This window comes from Ambystoma mexicanum, chromosome 3q (genome assembly GCF_040938575.1).
Source record: "Ambystoma mexicanum isolate Mex_15411 chromosome 3q, UKY_AmexF1_1, whole genome shotgun sequence".
Lineage (NCBI taxonomy): Eukaryota > Metazoa > Chordata > Amphibia > Caudata > Ambystomatidae > Ambystoma > Ambystoma mexicanum.
Window position 1 is genome coordinate 1092121205 of NC_090926.1, and position 13597 is coordinate 1092134801.

The 13597-nt window shown below is 42.7% G+C and overlaps 1 protein-coding gene across 2 annotated transcripts in view; it reads right to left on the reverse strand.

Moving 5' to 3' along the window:
• Positions 1 to 13597, reverse strand: part of LOC138447635 (coagulation factor XI-like) — a 160654-nt gene that overhangs the window by 101722 nt on the left and 45335 nt on the right. For both annotated transcript variants that reach the window (XM_069603840.1, XM_069603841.1), the window contains exon 2: positions 2488 to 2551. In XM_069603840.1, coding sequence (XP_069459941.1) covers positions 2488 to 2542 — 55 coding nt within the window. In that variant the 5' untranslated portion in view covers positions 2543 to 2551. The remainder of the gene's footprint in view (positions 1 to 2487; positions 2552 to 13597) is intronic.

Consider the following 13597-nt stretch of genomic DNA (forward strand, 5'->3'; position numbering starts at 1 on the left):
AACTCGTAATTCGGCTGCACAGTATGAACGATGCCAATGCCTTACCGGCACCGTTCAGACCGTGACCGCCAACATCATAATGAGGCCCATTATCTATTATCTCCTCCCGTGGTTTTAACGTAACTACACTCTCTAACCACTCATTCTCCATTTCCTAGAAGTCAAATATCGCCTCCCCTGTCCCCTTCCTGTGTGGGCGCTCCAAGTATCTTTCTTTGGCCCTCTCTTATTGACTCTCTAGGACACCACCATGGGTAAGCTTATATGTCCTTGGTTTTCACTGCCACCTATTTACTGGTAAAACGCAGATTGACTCCTCCTTTCCATCATTAGACGCTTCTATCTCCCATAACATCACCAACTGCCTCACAACCACCTGTCACAGATTGGCATTGCACTGGCTGATGCAGACCTCTTTCGAAAACAGAAAGGTGTTGGCGCCCTCTATTGCTAATCACACTCTCCCATCTTTCTTGTTATCGTGCATCCTCACTCCTTGACTTAGGGTACTCATTGACAAGGACCTTAAACTCCAGTAGTTCATTACAGCTACTGCCACAGTAAGCAGTAGCTGTAATGAACTACTGGAGCAAAAAGCTTCTCCACATCAGAAATATGTGACCCCACCTTACCCACCACTCAGCCAAAACACTGATCTCTGCTGTTTTGCTCAGTAAACACAATTAGTGCTCCCACATTCTCCTCAGTCTGGAATTGTGCTTTTAGCAAAGCACTTTCTGTAACCTACCCCATTACTCCCTCACCTCAGCACACTGCTATGCTAGATAGCTATCAAGGCATAATTGCTCTCTGTTTAAATTCCTTCTTCTTGTGATTAAGCCCAAAATGGTCTTTCCGCCTGACCTTTCAATGCATCTCACTGTACTTTCCAACACACACTCTAGAATTGTCCTGCCTTCTTGATCTCTCCATCCTACATTGCTACATGTACTCAATCTTCTGCTCCTTATCATTAATTGTCCAGCTCCACTTGAACGCTTTTCATTAGTTAACAGGACTCAAACTCTATCTTTTGTCCTACAAAGGGGCCCCTGCCATACCCTCCTCAACAGCTGTAAATATATGAGTATGTATAACATGACTTATAGTGGCACTAGGCCTATATTTATTGTACTACTTAAGTCTGTTGCATTGTCCATGTGCCAGGTTTCTGTTTCCATTACATCTCCTCTGCAACAAATGGCTACTCATTCCCACACTCCCTCAATATTCAGTAAAAGCCCTCTGTTGAGGTACTGCCTCAGTGCCCTGCACTGTTTCCTATGCCCATTTGTTTTGGTCGAAATGTCAACAAACCTATTACGCACATCCAGGTGCCACTGGAAGAATATGGATTGTCCAATGGCATTTTACAGTTTATTTCTACACACTTTTACAAAACTTACCTGTCACATTATCTGACATTAGCTACTTCTTGGTGTGTTTTTCTTATAATACAACCACTCATGATACTGTTAAGCCCGAAGCAAGGTTAGATGCACCAAACTACCATAATGCCTCATTACAAGTCAGCCAGTCTGGAAACAACGGTGGCGGACATGGAAACACCGGCTCTTTCATAGACGGAACCAGTGTTTCCATGGTCCCCATCCCCATGGAGTCCTATTGGACTCCATGGGAATGGGGATTTACAGAATTCCGCCTCCAGAATTACCGGGTCACTGGGGTTGTAAAGCCCTGGTGATTCCAGCAATCACGGAGGCAGAATGGTATTACCGGTCCGGCAGCAGCATGCTGGTTTTTCCACCACGGCCATTGCTGGACTCGTAATGAGGCCCAAAGTCATTCTGGCCTTCCTTGTAATTTTCAAAGAACTACTGTGTATGGAGTCATCACCTTCTTCTTGTAACCTGATCTGCCCGCTGAATGTTAGGTCTGCTGCTGCACACACAATCCAACTTGACCTACTTTAACCCCTCCCCCTCTGGCAAGATGGGTACTACCTCCATGAACAACTGTGCCATCTCACTGGATGTTATCTCAGGTGTGTCAACTTTAGCATCATGACTATTTAGTTTGGACATAAATCTAAAAATGAGATCTATCAACCTAATTGAATCCAAAAGCAGGTTCTAAAGTAAATCCAAGGTGCAACCAATAACATTATTTTGCACACACATGTGGGACCAAAAACGAGGTATGGCACAAATAAAATACATATGTGTGTTCTTCAAAAGTAAGCAAAAACAACTCCAATTTCCTACAAACGCTATTCACCCGCTCTGTCTTCTTCAACACGTCAAGACATTAACAAAACCTACGGACACCCTCCAAGCACCTCCTAGTCGTAGAACACCCCAACATCTTGTCTGCCCCAGCACCTAGGTCTCTTCTACAGAGGATCTATTTCTTTGATCTAAACATGGAAAGCCATTTCTAAGCTATAACTGCAAGATATAAAAAAACATAGACAGAAACCATTTGCATCATTAAATAAAAGATAACAAAAGCAGGAATGTTTCTCACCTCCATTGGCTGTTGCCCATAGAAGAAGGGCGTGAAGAAGCACAAAATATTTCATGGCGTCTTTCTATAAGAAAAAAAAACAGATGCGGTTCAACAACACACACCAGATAACAGAATGAAATGATCATTACAGTGATACTATTGACTCTTCTTACTGTTTCAAGGCTGGGGAAGGCAGTAAAGGCATTGGGCCTCATTCCGAGTCTGGCGCTAACCAATGGCGCTATTAGCGCCTTGGTCGGCGCCGGACCCTTACCGGCACCGCCCTGGTGGAATGGGAAATTACCGCCCCATTCCGAGTTGACCAGGGCGGTAATTTCCCATTCCCCAGGGCTCTTCCAGGGTCCCAAATGAGCCCCCATAGGGCTCAATGGGAATGGGGAAATTGCAAATAACGGTGACTGTACTTTACGGTCACCGTTATTGGCTGAAAAGCCCCTTTGCGCCCTCGTTCCTAAGGCCTGCTAAAAGCAGGCGTTAAGGACGAGGGCGCAAAGGGAACTCAGAATGTGGCGGTAAGGGATTACCGGCACCAGTCTCGTTAACGGTGACCGGTATCCCTTACCGCCATACTCGGAATGAGGCCCATTGATTGTGTCTACTTTCCATAACACTGCTGTGATCTGGCAATGCTTTTACATACATACTTATTGGAAAAAAATGTAATATTCGCTTTTTGGTCACAGATAAAACACATTGAGGCTTTCTTAGCTTCCAAGAGATTTGATCTTTCTTCTCTCTCTATAGACTCTATAAAGAATATACACGGTGACCTGCCTTTAAGAAATTGAGGATTCCTGCTAATGAGGTCATCAGCTAATCACTGGAGATGTGTGCAACCCACATGAGGCATTTATGGATTAAAACCTCAGTCATAATAAAGAGCTAGGCATTAAGGTTTATTTATAAATGTTTGCTCATTTAGCAGTAATCAGGTAGTAACATCAAGGCAAAACCTACTTCAGTAGAGAGTCTCTCTGACTTGTTGATAAACATGTTTTCCACTGATTACATGTGGCTGGCTGGTGGCAATTATAGCTGAAACGATCGTCATAGGAAGTGAAGATAGGAGAGAGATGGACTATGAGGAGTGACACACAGTCTGTGGGTGTATTTTGGTTATTTACCCATAAATTGACCACCTCTTGCCATGCTGATTCCTATGGCCATTTCCACCTGCTACCTGACCCTCAGAGATCAATACACATCTCCCTGAGATCTCCAGGTCTAGCTCTATCAAGCAGTAACATCAGACTGCTCTGTGAAGGGTCAACAAGTGTTATTTCAAAGCAGCATTCTGAGAGTTGATGGCTTAATTATAGCTGGGAATGGCTACTGGTGCAACAAAAAGCGCTTAGCCACAGTGTGTGAATCTGTGCAGCTGAAGTCCTGTGTATGTGTGCAAACAAATATTAGCATATATAAAATATAAAGACAAATAAACCTAAACAGAACAGGTGTTTTTCAGCCTCAGTCAGTCTGCATTCCGCAAAATGACTTTTATTTAGTGGCATTACATACCATTGTTTATTTTATTGTGCCTTTGGTGCAGATACATGCGTGTCTTGAAGCGACGTTATGAATAGACACAACCATCAAATGCAGTATGGAATACACTAGCATAAAATATGCACACAGTAATGACTGAAATATCTCAAAATACCTCACCAGAACATGCGGTGCCAACAACCAGCTTTACTTTGCTCTTTTTTAAAATCACTTTCACATGGCAACCAGCACCACTCCAGCTTTGCTGGTCTGTGAGCACACGTTGCTATTCTGCCTATGCAATAGTGTTCATTGTATCCTGACGTTGGATGCTTGCTCAGCCCTTATGTGTGTGCAAGCAGTGGTTGTCTGAAGGTGACAAGAAACTCAATGGGCCTCATTAAGAGTTTGGTGGTATCCGACTGGTAAATCTGGTAGGATACCACCAAACGGAATTACCGTTCCCGCCACTTGATCTGCGGCAATTTCCAGCAGATTACAAGTGGCGAGAATAATGGTAAATCCCCTTTCCATGGAGTCCCATTGGACTCCATGGGGGGATTGCCGGTATTACCAGCACCGGTAATACCAGTGACGTAATACCAGCTGTTTTTTGGGGGTGCCTGACTTACCCCCACCTCTGGTAACTCTGGCACCCCACAAGCAAACGTGTACTCTGCCTGTCCGGAAACATGCCGGTAAATCGAATTACTGGTATTTTAATTGTCAGGAATGAGATTTGTGATGTCATCTTTGATGTAATGGGTGTTAGTCCTTGCAGTGCACACTGGTGGCACGAGTTATGGATGCTTAGCTTACCATAACTGTGGAATTTTGGGCAGTTTTCGGTTTTACCTGTAACCATAACGTCCCTGTAACAATGTTTTTCCATTGAATTTCATAGGTTTTTGCTAGTGCAATTTAACCATAACGTCCCTTTAACAAGGCTTTGTGTTTTATATATATATATGGTCATTAGGCATGCCCTTTGGCCGTACCCACTCTACATTTTAAAACACTTGCAACCCATCGCTCAAAGACATTCATCAATAACAAACTAATTTTGTCGTGTTTTGACAGTGGTATTAAAATGTATGAAAGATTGCAGGTTTTAAGAAATCACAATGTTTTCAGGCAATGTGCAGTGAAATTACATTATTTGCCATGGCCCACACACTTTGGTTAAGCAGCATGCTCCAAGCCCTTTGTTTTATGGACGGTCTCTTGGTGACTGTTGTGATACATTGCACAACCCCAAATAACCACATTTAAGCAGCATGGAAACAAGAAATAAATGACCGGCTGCAAGAATAACATATGCCCAGGTACTTTCGGCACCAGTAACTAACAAAAATCAAAAGCTGCACCCATGAATATACACACAGTAAGTGAACATATATATTAAAGTGAAATATACAAATGCAATTCAATAGACCTACTCCTTAGATGAAAGTGTGGAAGACAACATTGCATTGGACTTTAAAAGTAATGAACACCAGAAAAATAACCTGAGAGAGGACATGTTTCAATAAATATGCTGGGAATGTATAAAAAGTGCTCACCTTTTAAACCGAGCAATCTGTTGTGAAATAGTCCCTGTAAAACTAAATCTGAATACGAAACACGTGCTTGTGGTCTTTTGAGTAAGCGTCTGCACCAGGAACATGCCTAAAATCCTGGTAGACAAATACTTGAGCAAACTTGCCAACCTAAAAAAAACCCAAGGGGTTGCATCCGCTCTCTGAAGAAAAAATACGATGTCCACCCACATTTGTTCTTTACTTGTGCCTTGAAAAGCAGCCACATTTAGAGGAAAATAACTGCACTATTGTCCAGGATTGCAAGCTCTCTTGCCACATCATGGCTAATACTCATGACTTACTTGCCATCTCATCATTTCCCCTCCTCACCCCTAGGTCTGGCTTTCAACAATACTCTGCTTTATAAAGATAACTTGAAAATTACACATACCATGGTGTCACTCAAATATATAAATCCTTATAGAACTATGTTAGGCAGAAAGTGTATTGAATTGAATTGAGGCATTATTTCCCCATCTTGACTGGTAGACTACAAATACCAGAATGCAATTCAGTAAAAGGCAAAACAATGGTCTCTGAGTGGAAAACCTTCAAGGACTGACAGTAGCACAGTTTAAAAAATAATAGTAATCTAGATGCCCATTTGATTGCCAATTCATGCAGTAAATGGCACTGACCCTGCTTAGCTTCAAAGCGGGACTGACCCTGCTTAGGAAAGAGCTGGCCCATTTCTTTAAGTGGTCCTGTAAAGGCCGCTTGTTTATTGGGCAACATGGCCTGAGGAGCCTGCCCCCCTTCCTAACTTTGAAGTTAAGCAGGGTCTGTCCTGGTTATTGTATGGATGGGAGACCTGGAGGGCAATCACCACAGATAGCTGTAAAAATATCTTAATAACATATATTTTATTAATGTAACAGCGGGTACTGAACTAAACATAACCTCTGCTATCTGTAGTCCTATATAGCATCGAATATAGCCACGAATTTTGGAAAAACAGCTGAAAGAAAAAATGCTTTCCAGGCCCTCATCAAGTGTCCCCCTCATCTGTGTCAGCTTCTCCCACCCCCCAGATGGCCTCCTCACCTCCCCTACACACTCCCTTTACCCCCACAACAAACGCTGTTTCTGTGATGCAGTTTGCTTTGAGATGCCTGCTATTCGAGACTGTAGCTGAGGCTACAGAAAGCTTTGTGTTGCAAACTCAGTCCATAGACCTCCTCCAACTCCCACTTTCACTTGGTGCCCTCTAGCCACCCCCAACCTCTAGCCTGATGGCATTTTCATGTTTTTTTACCTGCAAATAGCTTTTTTCCTCCATTCATTTTCCCATATCCTTGAGAGAGAAAAACAAGATGGTGGCTTTTTCTAAAAACAGCCGGTTTGGGGTAAATCCAGAGATATAGCTATCTATTTTTAAGAAGGGGGGACCCCATTCTCCATCAAATATTTAAAAAACAACTGCACGGAATAACCCCAATGGATCGCAAGTCAACACTTTGTGCCTAATTGGTTTGGACCTGGTCCAAACTCGTCCAGCGGTTTGGGCTGTGCGCTTTGGCAAAAATGTACCTTATTTGTCTATGGGAAAAATGAATGGGAAGTAGGCTGCACTTCTGGAAAATAAAATGTTTGTCTTCTTAATAACGTTTTTTATTTTTTAACAAATCTTGAGGAATCTTTGCAGTCTGGGGGGTGGCCGCGAGTCCTTAATCACTTCCGAAATCTCAGTCAAATCTGTTACTGAAATCAAAAGTTAACAATAGAATTTTGAGGGGTTCCTATGGGAGTCACTTTAACTCACCTTAACTCCCTCCTTCTGCCTCAAGGTCCGTCGCTTCTCCAAGCAATGAGTTGGTGGTAGATCTCTTTCTTCGGCTGGGGCCTCCCTCTGGAACAGTCTTGCTGCCTCTCTGAAACTTGAGGAGAACAATCTCTGGTTGCGGAAGCACCTCAAGACCTTCCTCTTTACTTCTGCCTTCTTTCTTCCTCTCCCCTGCTGATTTCCTGTCTGATATGGCACTGGTCACCTGGCTACCGTCTGATTTTGGGCTCAGGTCCCTGCCCGCCCAGTTGCACACCTGCACTGCCTGCCAGAAACCCTTGCACTTGGGTCTGTATATGTAACCTTACAGTCCCCCTACCTGCACTTTTGGACACCTGCTGTCTGCACTTACTCTTGCATCTGCCACCTACTGGCCGCACCTCTTATTTTTTGATCCCATGTACTGCACTGCCCCCCCCCCCTCCCTCCTGCATTTTTACCCTTCCCCCTGCACTTGCGCAATCTCAATGTCACTTGGCCTAGTAAGATAGTTGTCTCTGTCCTCCCTCTGTTCCCCCTTCCTTGCCTCGTCGCGCCTTGGAACACCTGTGTATAGGCGCATTACAAATGCCATATCATATCATATCATTACTATAGGGTGTGGACCGAAACCCTATAATATTTATATAAATGGTGATTCATGTTGGCTAGTTCAGCTTCTAAGCCATGTCATAATTGGTGTCACTATTGTACCAACCTCGGGAAAATGAAGGACTGAGTGAGACTGGCTCTCAATCCCTGTCAAACAGCTTTGCCCTGGTCATAAGGGCAGCATGTTGTGCTTGAGCAATCAAACCGACAATCAACATGTGTGTATGTGACAGTATTATCCTTGCCTTTGAAAGATCCAGCATGTCCACCTACAGGAGAGGGAGGCAGGGTGAGGTCTACTAAAGGTAAGTTGCATTTCTCAGGTTCCATGCTGTCGTATTTTCACAAAATGCTGACTTGCAACATCCAGGACTTGGTGCCATAAAAAGACATACCATGAATGCATTGCTTGGCCAGCACAATAAAGCCGGGAGTTGCCTTACGCCGGCCTGCCCTCACAACTCCCTTATATATGGTAACAGTCATAGTATCTACATTCTGAGTAAAGTGTACTTGAACAGCTTCTTTCTTCCAACACGTTTGGTAATTGGTCTTAAAATCTGATTTAACGAGATAACTGCCTGCCACTAAATAGTGTAAAAGTGGAGTGAATATGTGGGACGTTAAAGACAGTTTGAAGTATGCAATAGGGACAAGGCATTTTCTGACAATTGCACGTCACGTGAACCTCAAACCGAGCTGGCTTGTGAAACAGGGACAAACAGTTAACAATTATCTCTTCCTAGAAGAGAGATTATTTGGTTTTTCTATGAGGTATAAAAAACATGACAAATTTGGGCCGTCCTTAAAATTCAACATTTCACTGAAACTGCCGTAGCCATTTTATGTGTTTCAATAGTTATTATCAGCGAGGCTATTTATTTAAACTGTTATGCTGTGTTGATTTTGGCGCTTGATGACCTACAGAAGACACCCGAAGGATGAACTATTCACTGAGCCCTGTTCTCTCATCACAGAAATGTTTAAAGATACAATGATGCTATGGTAGCAGGGACACTATGTTGCACTGTTATCTTGTACTGTCAAGGCAATGTTAACACTGTATTCCCTGAAAAATCAGCCTTCTGTTCACAAATATATGGGTTGATAATGGCTTCATGGTCCAACCTCAACACTCACCCTTCAACCACCTGACAACGCTCAGCCATCAGGGACATCATGGATATCAGTCTATTAAAATGGCAGTTTGAAGCTCAATGAATGCTATGTAACCTGGCTAAGCAATTGTGGGGAAATATGTACAGCAACAGTCCATCCTATGGCGGGGCAGTTCTACAACAATGTATTCCTCGGCTCATAGTTGATGTCCATGGGTCAATAGAGAAAAGTGCATCAGGTACAGACACATATTACCACTAATGATCTCTGATATACCTAAACAAAGCAAAGCTCAGGTGTCTCCTCATTGTCTGCACTTTGGCTTTTTTAATGGGCGTTGCTCACCCAGGAACAAACTCATTAGCCTTATATTGTAGGTCTCGCTCACCCAGGGTCAAACCCATCAGCCCGATAGGTCTTGGACAACCAGCCTCCATCTCATTATCCCTGAAGAGAGGATTCCAGGAATGCCCATCCTCACCTCCAAGTTCATGACAGGATGTAGAGCCAGGAATGCTCGAATTCACCCATCTTATTTTGGATGAATCCCAAGTACACCATTTGCTGACATGTACACAGAAAGATATACTCTCAATCAACCATACCGATCCAATCCAGTGCATGTTCTGACAAGTATAGGGAAGGCCACAGAGATTGTGGACGAGAATACCCTAAAGGACAGTCTCGTCTAAAAGCCAAGAAGCCACGATTCTGACATCATTAATGACACCACGACATAGCAGCATTAGTCAAGAAGCACACTCGCACACCTGCACTGCAACACACAAACACACATTTGCATACACAAATAACATGCTTACACAGTTCTATAGCTAGATGATGGATACATATAGACACTGTCAAAGCTTTTATTATTTTTCTCATTAGCCAAATGCAGCAACGCAGAACCACGAGGCAACAAGAGATCCTGAGCAAAGTTGCAGCGGCTTATGCAAACTAATCCTATGGCACTACAGGAGTTTGCATGGAGCCTACTATGACTGTGTGTGACTAACTTATCGGTTACTTAATATAACACGAGCATGTAGAAATTGTATCATAAGTCTAGGGAAACTTACAGAAGGCCTTAAGCCACATAGCAAGATATGAGAAGAGCTGATTCAGGCTGCATGGAGCTCAAATCAGATTCACAGCCATGGTCAGAGATGCACAGTCGCATTCCAAACTCTAAATGACAAGGGACCAGCTGCAGGGAAATTGAATAAATTCTCATAAATGCAAGATCAAGAGCTCGATTTTGTGGTCTACAAGCATGTGATGCAGCCGAGCCAGACAATGTGCACTCACCCATGGTGGGACCGCAGAGCCGATCACAGCAAACCAGATGAAGAAGACAAGTGTTGCAATGTAGGAGCACACTCTCATAGGCAACGGTTGTACACTACCAGATACAATACAGACACATAGATGGTCACATCACCTTGAATAGGTGCAAAGACCTGAAAACCTAATCGAGTCCCAGGCCTGGGGAGATCAGATCTAGCCAATCACAGAATAGAAACTCAGGGCTGGATGGCAAGCCGTAAGAACCAATGGTAAACCCACTACTCTGAAACATTGTAATAGTTTCTTGGGGATGGGACAGGCCAGGAACAGTAGAATAACCTCTATAGGTGTCTCCTATATGAAAATCCTATGCCGCCACCCTAAAACTGCTGCCCACTTCTCAGACAGCTTGGATCACCTCCTTCCTGGATAATAGATCCATGAGGGTCTTCTCCCCTACTGCCACTGCTGAACCCTCATCTGTCACTTGTGGAGTCCCTCAAGGATCATGTGTGTCCCCGACACTCTACAATGTATTCACAAAATCCCTTTTTGACATCTTGGATCTACTGGGTGTCACATATACCAACTACGCCGACGACACCCAGCTACTTATCCCCATCAAAGGAGACCACAAAACCGACGCTCTAGCCATCAACGCCATTTATCAAGTCATCCAGGCCTGGATGGCGCAGCACGAATTGGGATTAGCTCAAGCGAATATAATGGCTCAAACACTGGTACCTCCACTTATCCAATTGTATTCTTCTCGAGTGGACCTGCATGATAAACTAATTGAGCACTACTCGGAAACCGTGACTAATATTCAAAGCTCTAAACTAGAACAACGTTCGTATAAATCAGTCATGGAAAGAGTTAATTTAGTGCGACCTGTACGTTATAATAATGATAAGGCCATACAATTGGCAAAAAGGCAACTACAGGCTAATATCAAAATGGTGGTTCATTCCAACACTCAGATGCCAAATGAGCTATTCATCACTGAACAAATTTGCGACCTAAAAAAATGCCATAAACGGTGGTCAAAATCTCATAAAAAAGACCTTGAGATAAAACTTTGGCAAAAGATTGCGAGACTATCCCTATCAGGCGATGGCAATGCGATATGGCACCTACTTGCCAAAAACAAGCAAAGAGATCTAACAATAAACTGCATTAATGAAGACTCTTGGGCTGACCACATAGCTATGACCCTAGCCAGTACCGAGTTTGTCACTACGGCCCTAGCTATCCCGAATTCTGTTTGGGAATGCAAAGCCTCTGTTTTAGACATTATCACCATCATTGAAAATTTAAAATCTTCTCGCGCTGCTGGTCCCGATGGGATATCCAATCTCGTATTAAAAAGCGATCCTCCACTATGGGGTGCCGTTTTGCATTTACTTTTTAGCCATATTGGTATTCACAGAACTCTCCCTAAATCCTGGAAAACTAGCAATATACTAACGGTTCACAAGAAGGGAGCATGGGATATTCCTGCCAACTTTAGAATGCTAGCAATGTTAGACTCAACATCCAAAGTGTTTACAAAAGTGTTACTCCATGAATTAAATGCATGGATTGATAAACACAAGATCCTAACCCCCAACCAGATTGGTTTTAGATCTAAATCCAGCACCCTACACAATTTGCTTTTATTAACCTCAGCAATTGAACACTCTTGGGCACGGCAGAATTTGGATGTTTATTGTGCCTTCATAGATTTTTCTGCAGCGTTTGACACGGTATGTAGAAATCATCTATGGTGCAACCTGGATGAATGGGGGATTCCAAGTGGATTGCTTCGCATGTTAATGCTTCTTCACGCAGACACTTCAGTCTGTATTCGTTTAAATGCTATAGGCAAACTATCTAAATCACTCCCCACTAATCGCGTGTAAAACAGGGCTGTATGGTAGCTGCAACACTCTTCAACCTCTATTTGGCTGATATGATTGCCTCTTTTAACATCTTTGCTGCTAATCCAATCAAAATAAAAAATGTAGCCCTGGGATGGCTAGCGTATGCCGACGACCTTTTACTCCTTGATTGGACACCATCAGGTCTGCAACATATGCTGAATGCACTTGCCACATATGCATCTAACAATGGCCTAATCATCAACATAGCTAAAAGTAAAATCATGGTATTTACTCGGAAAATGAGGCCAAAGCGCATGCATTGGTGCCTAGCTGACGTCCGTTTGGAGCAAGTTTCCTCCTACAAATACTTAGGCGTCATAGTTGACGACAAGCTGAATTGGAAATCTCATTGGGCCGAAGCTAAAGCAAAGTGTGTGGCCTCAGTTAATCTGCTAAGTGCTTTTATAGGTCGTAACAATGGCTTTAGTGCATCGGCTGTCATAACAATTTACAATTCGAAAATAACAGCTATGCTTTCCTATGCTATATCCATATGGGGACACACATTTAAAAAAGCACTTGTTAAATTTGAAGCTAAACTCTTGAGGCGCTTGTTTCGTTTACCCAAATGCACAAGTGTTGAATATCTATACTTGGAGTTCGATATAAAAGGCATTTGGAATTGTTACCTCTCACAATGTGTGATGTTCTTCCAACAAGTGACGACCGTGCCTACCGATACGATTGGTACCCCATACATGCTGGCTTTCTTGAGTTTAGATGCCTCCATATCGTTAGGTACAATTGGCCTATTGAAATGCACTCATCATTAGTGGTTATATGAAGGCAGCAGCACATGTGGGACGGGCAACATCAAATATTGGCTGAAACGTAAACTAAATGAAAGTTCATTTTCGCTTAATATCTCTCACCTAGAGAAATTGTCCTTGGCTATCGAATACTGTAAATATAGAAGTGATCGTAAACATACTCCACAATATATTCTGGCCTATCAGAATCCCAATATTTTTAGAGTTTATTTAATTCTCAAATTTAATATATCGGTAGCTTTATCGCCGTCAAGTTGGAAGAACAAAAATGCCTATAATCACAAATATTGTAGACTATGCAGTAACTTGTTCGAAGAGACTTTGTACCATCTGATCGTCATATGTGAAAGTATGTGCTAACTCCGAATTAAATACTTTAAATCATATAATAATGCTGTTATGACAATTGTGATCCCTGGCCTATGGTTGAAATTCATAGAAGGCAATGACATGAATTTAATCTATTTTATTGTTCGATTTTACAAGCATTTAATTGAGATTTTAATTGTTTAATATAATGTTCTTTGTGCAGAGTGTGGAAAAGTTTTTAAAGTCTTTGTAACAATGTCT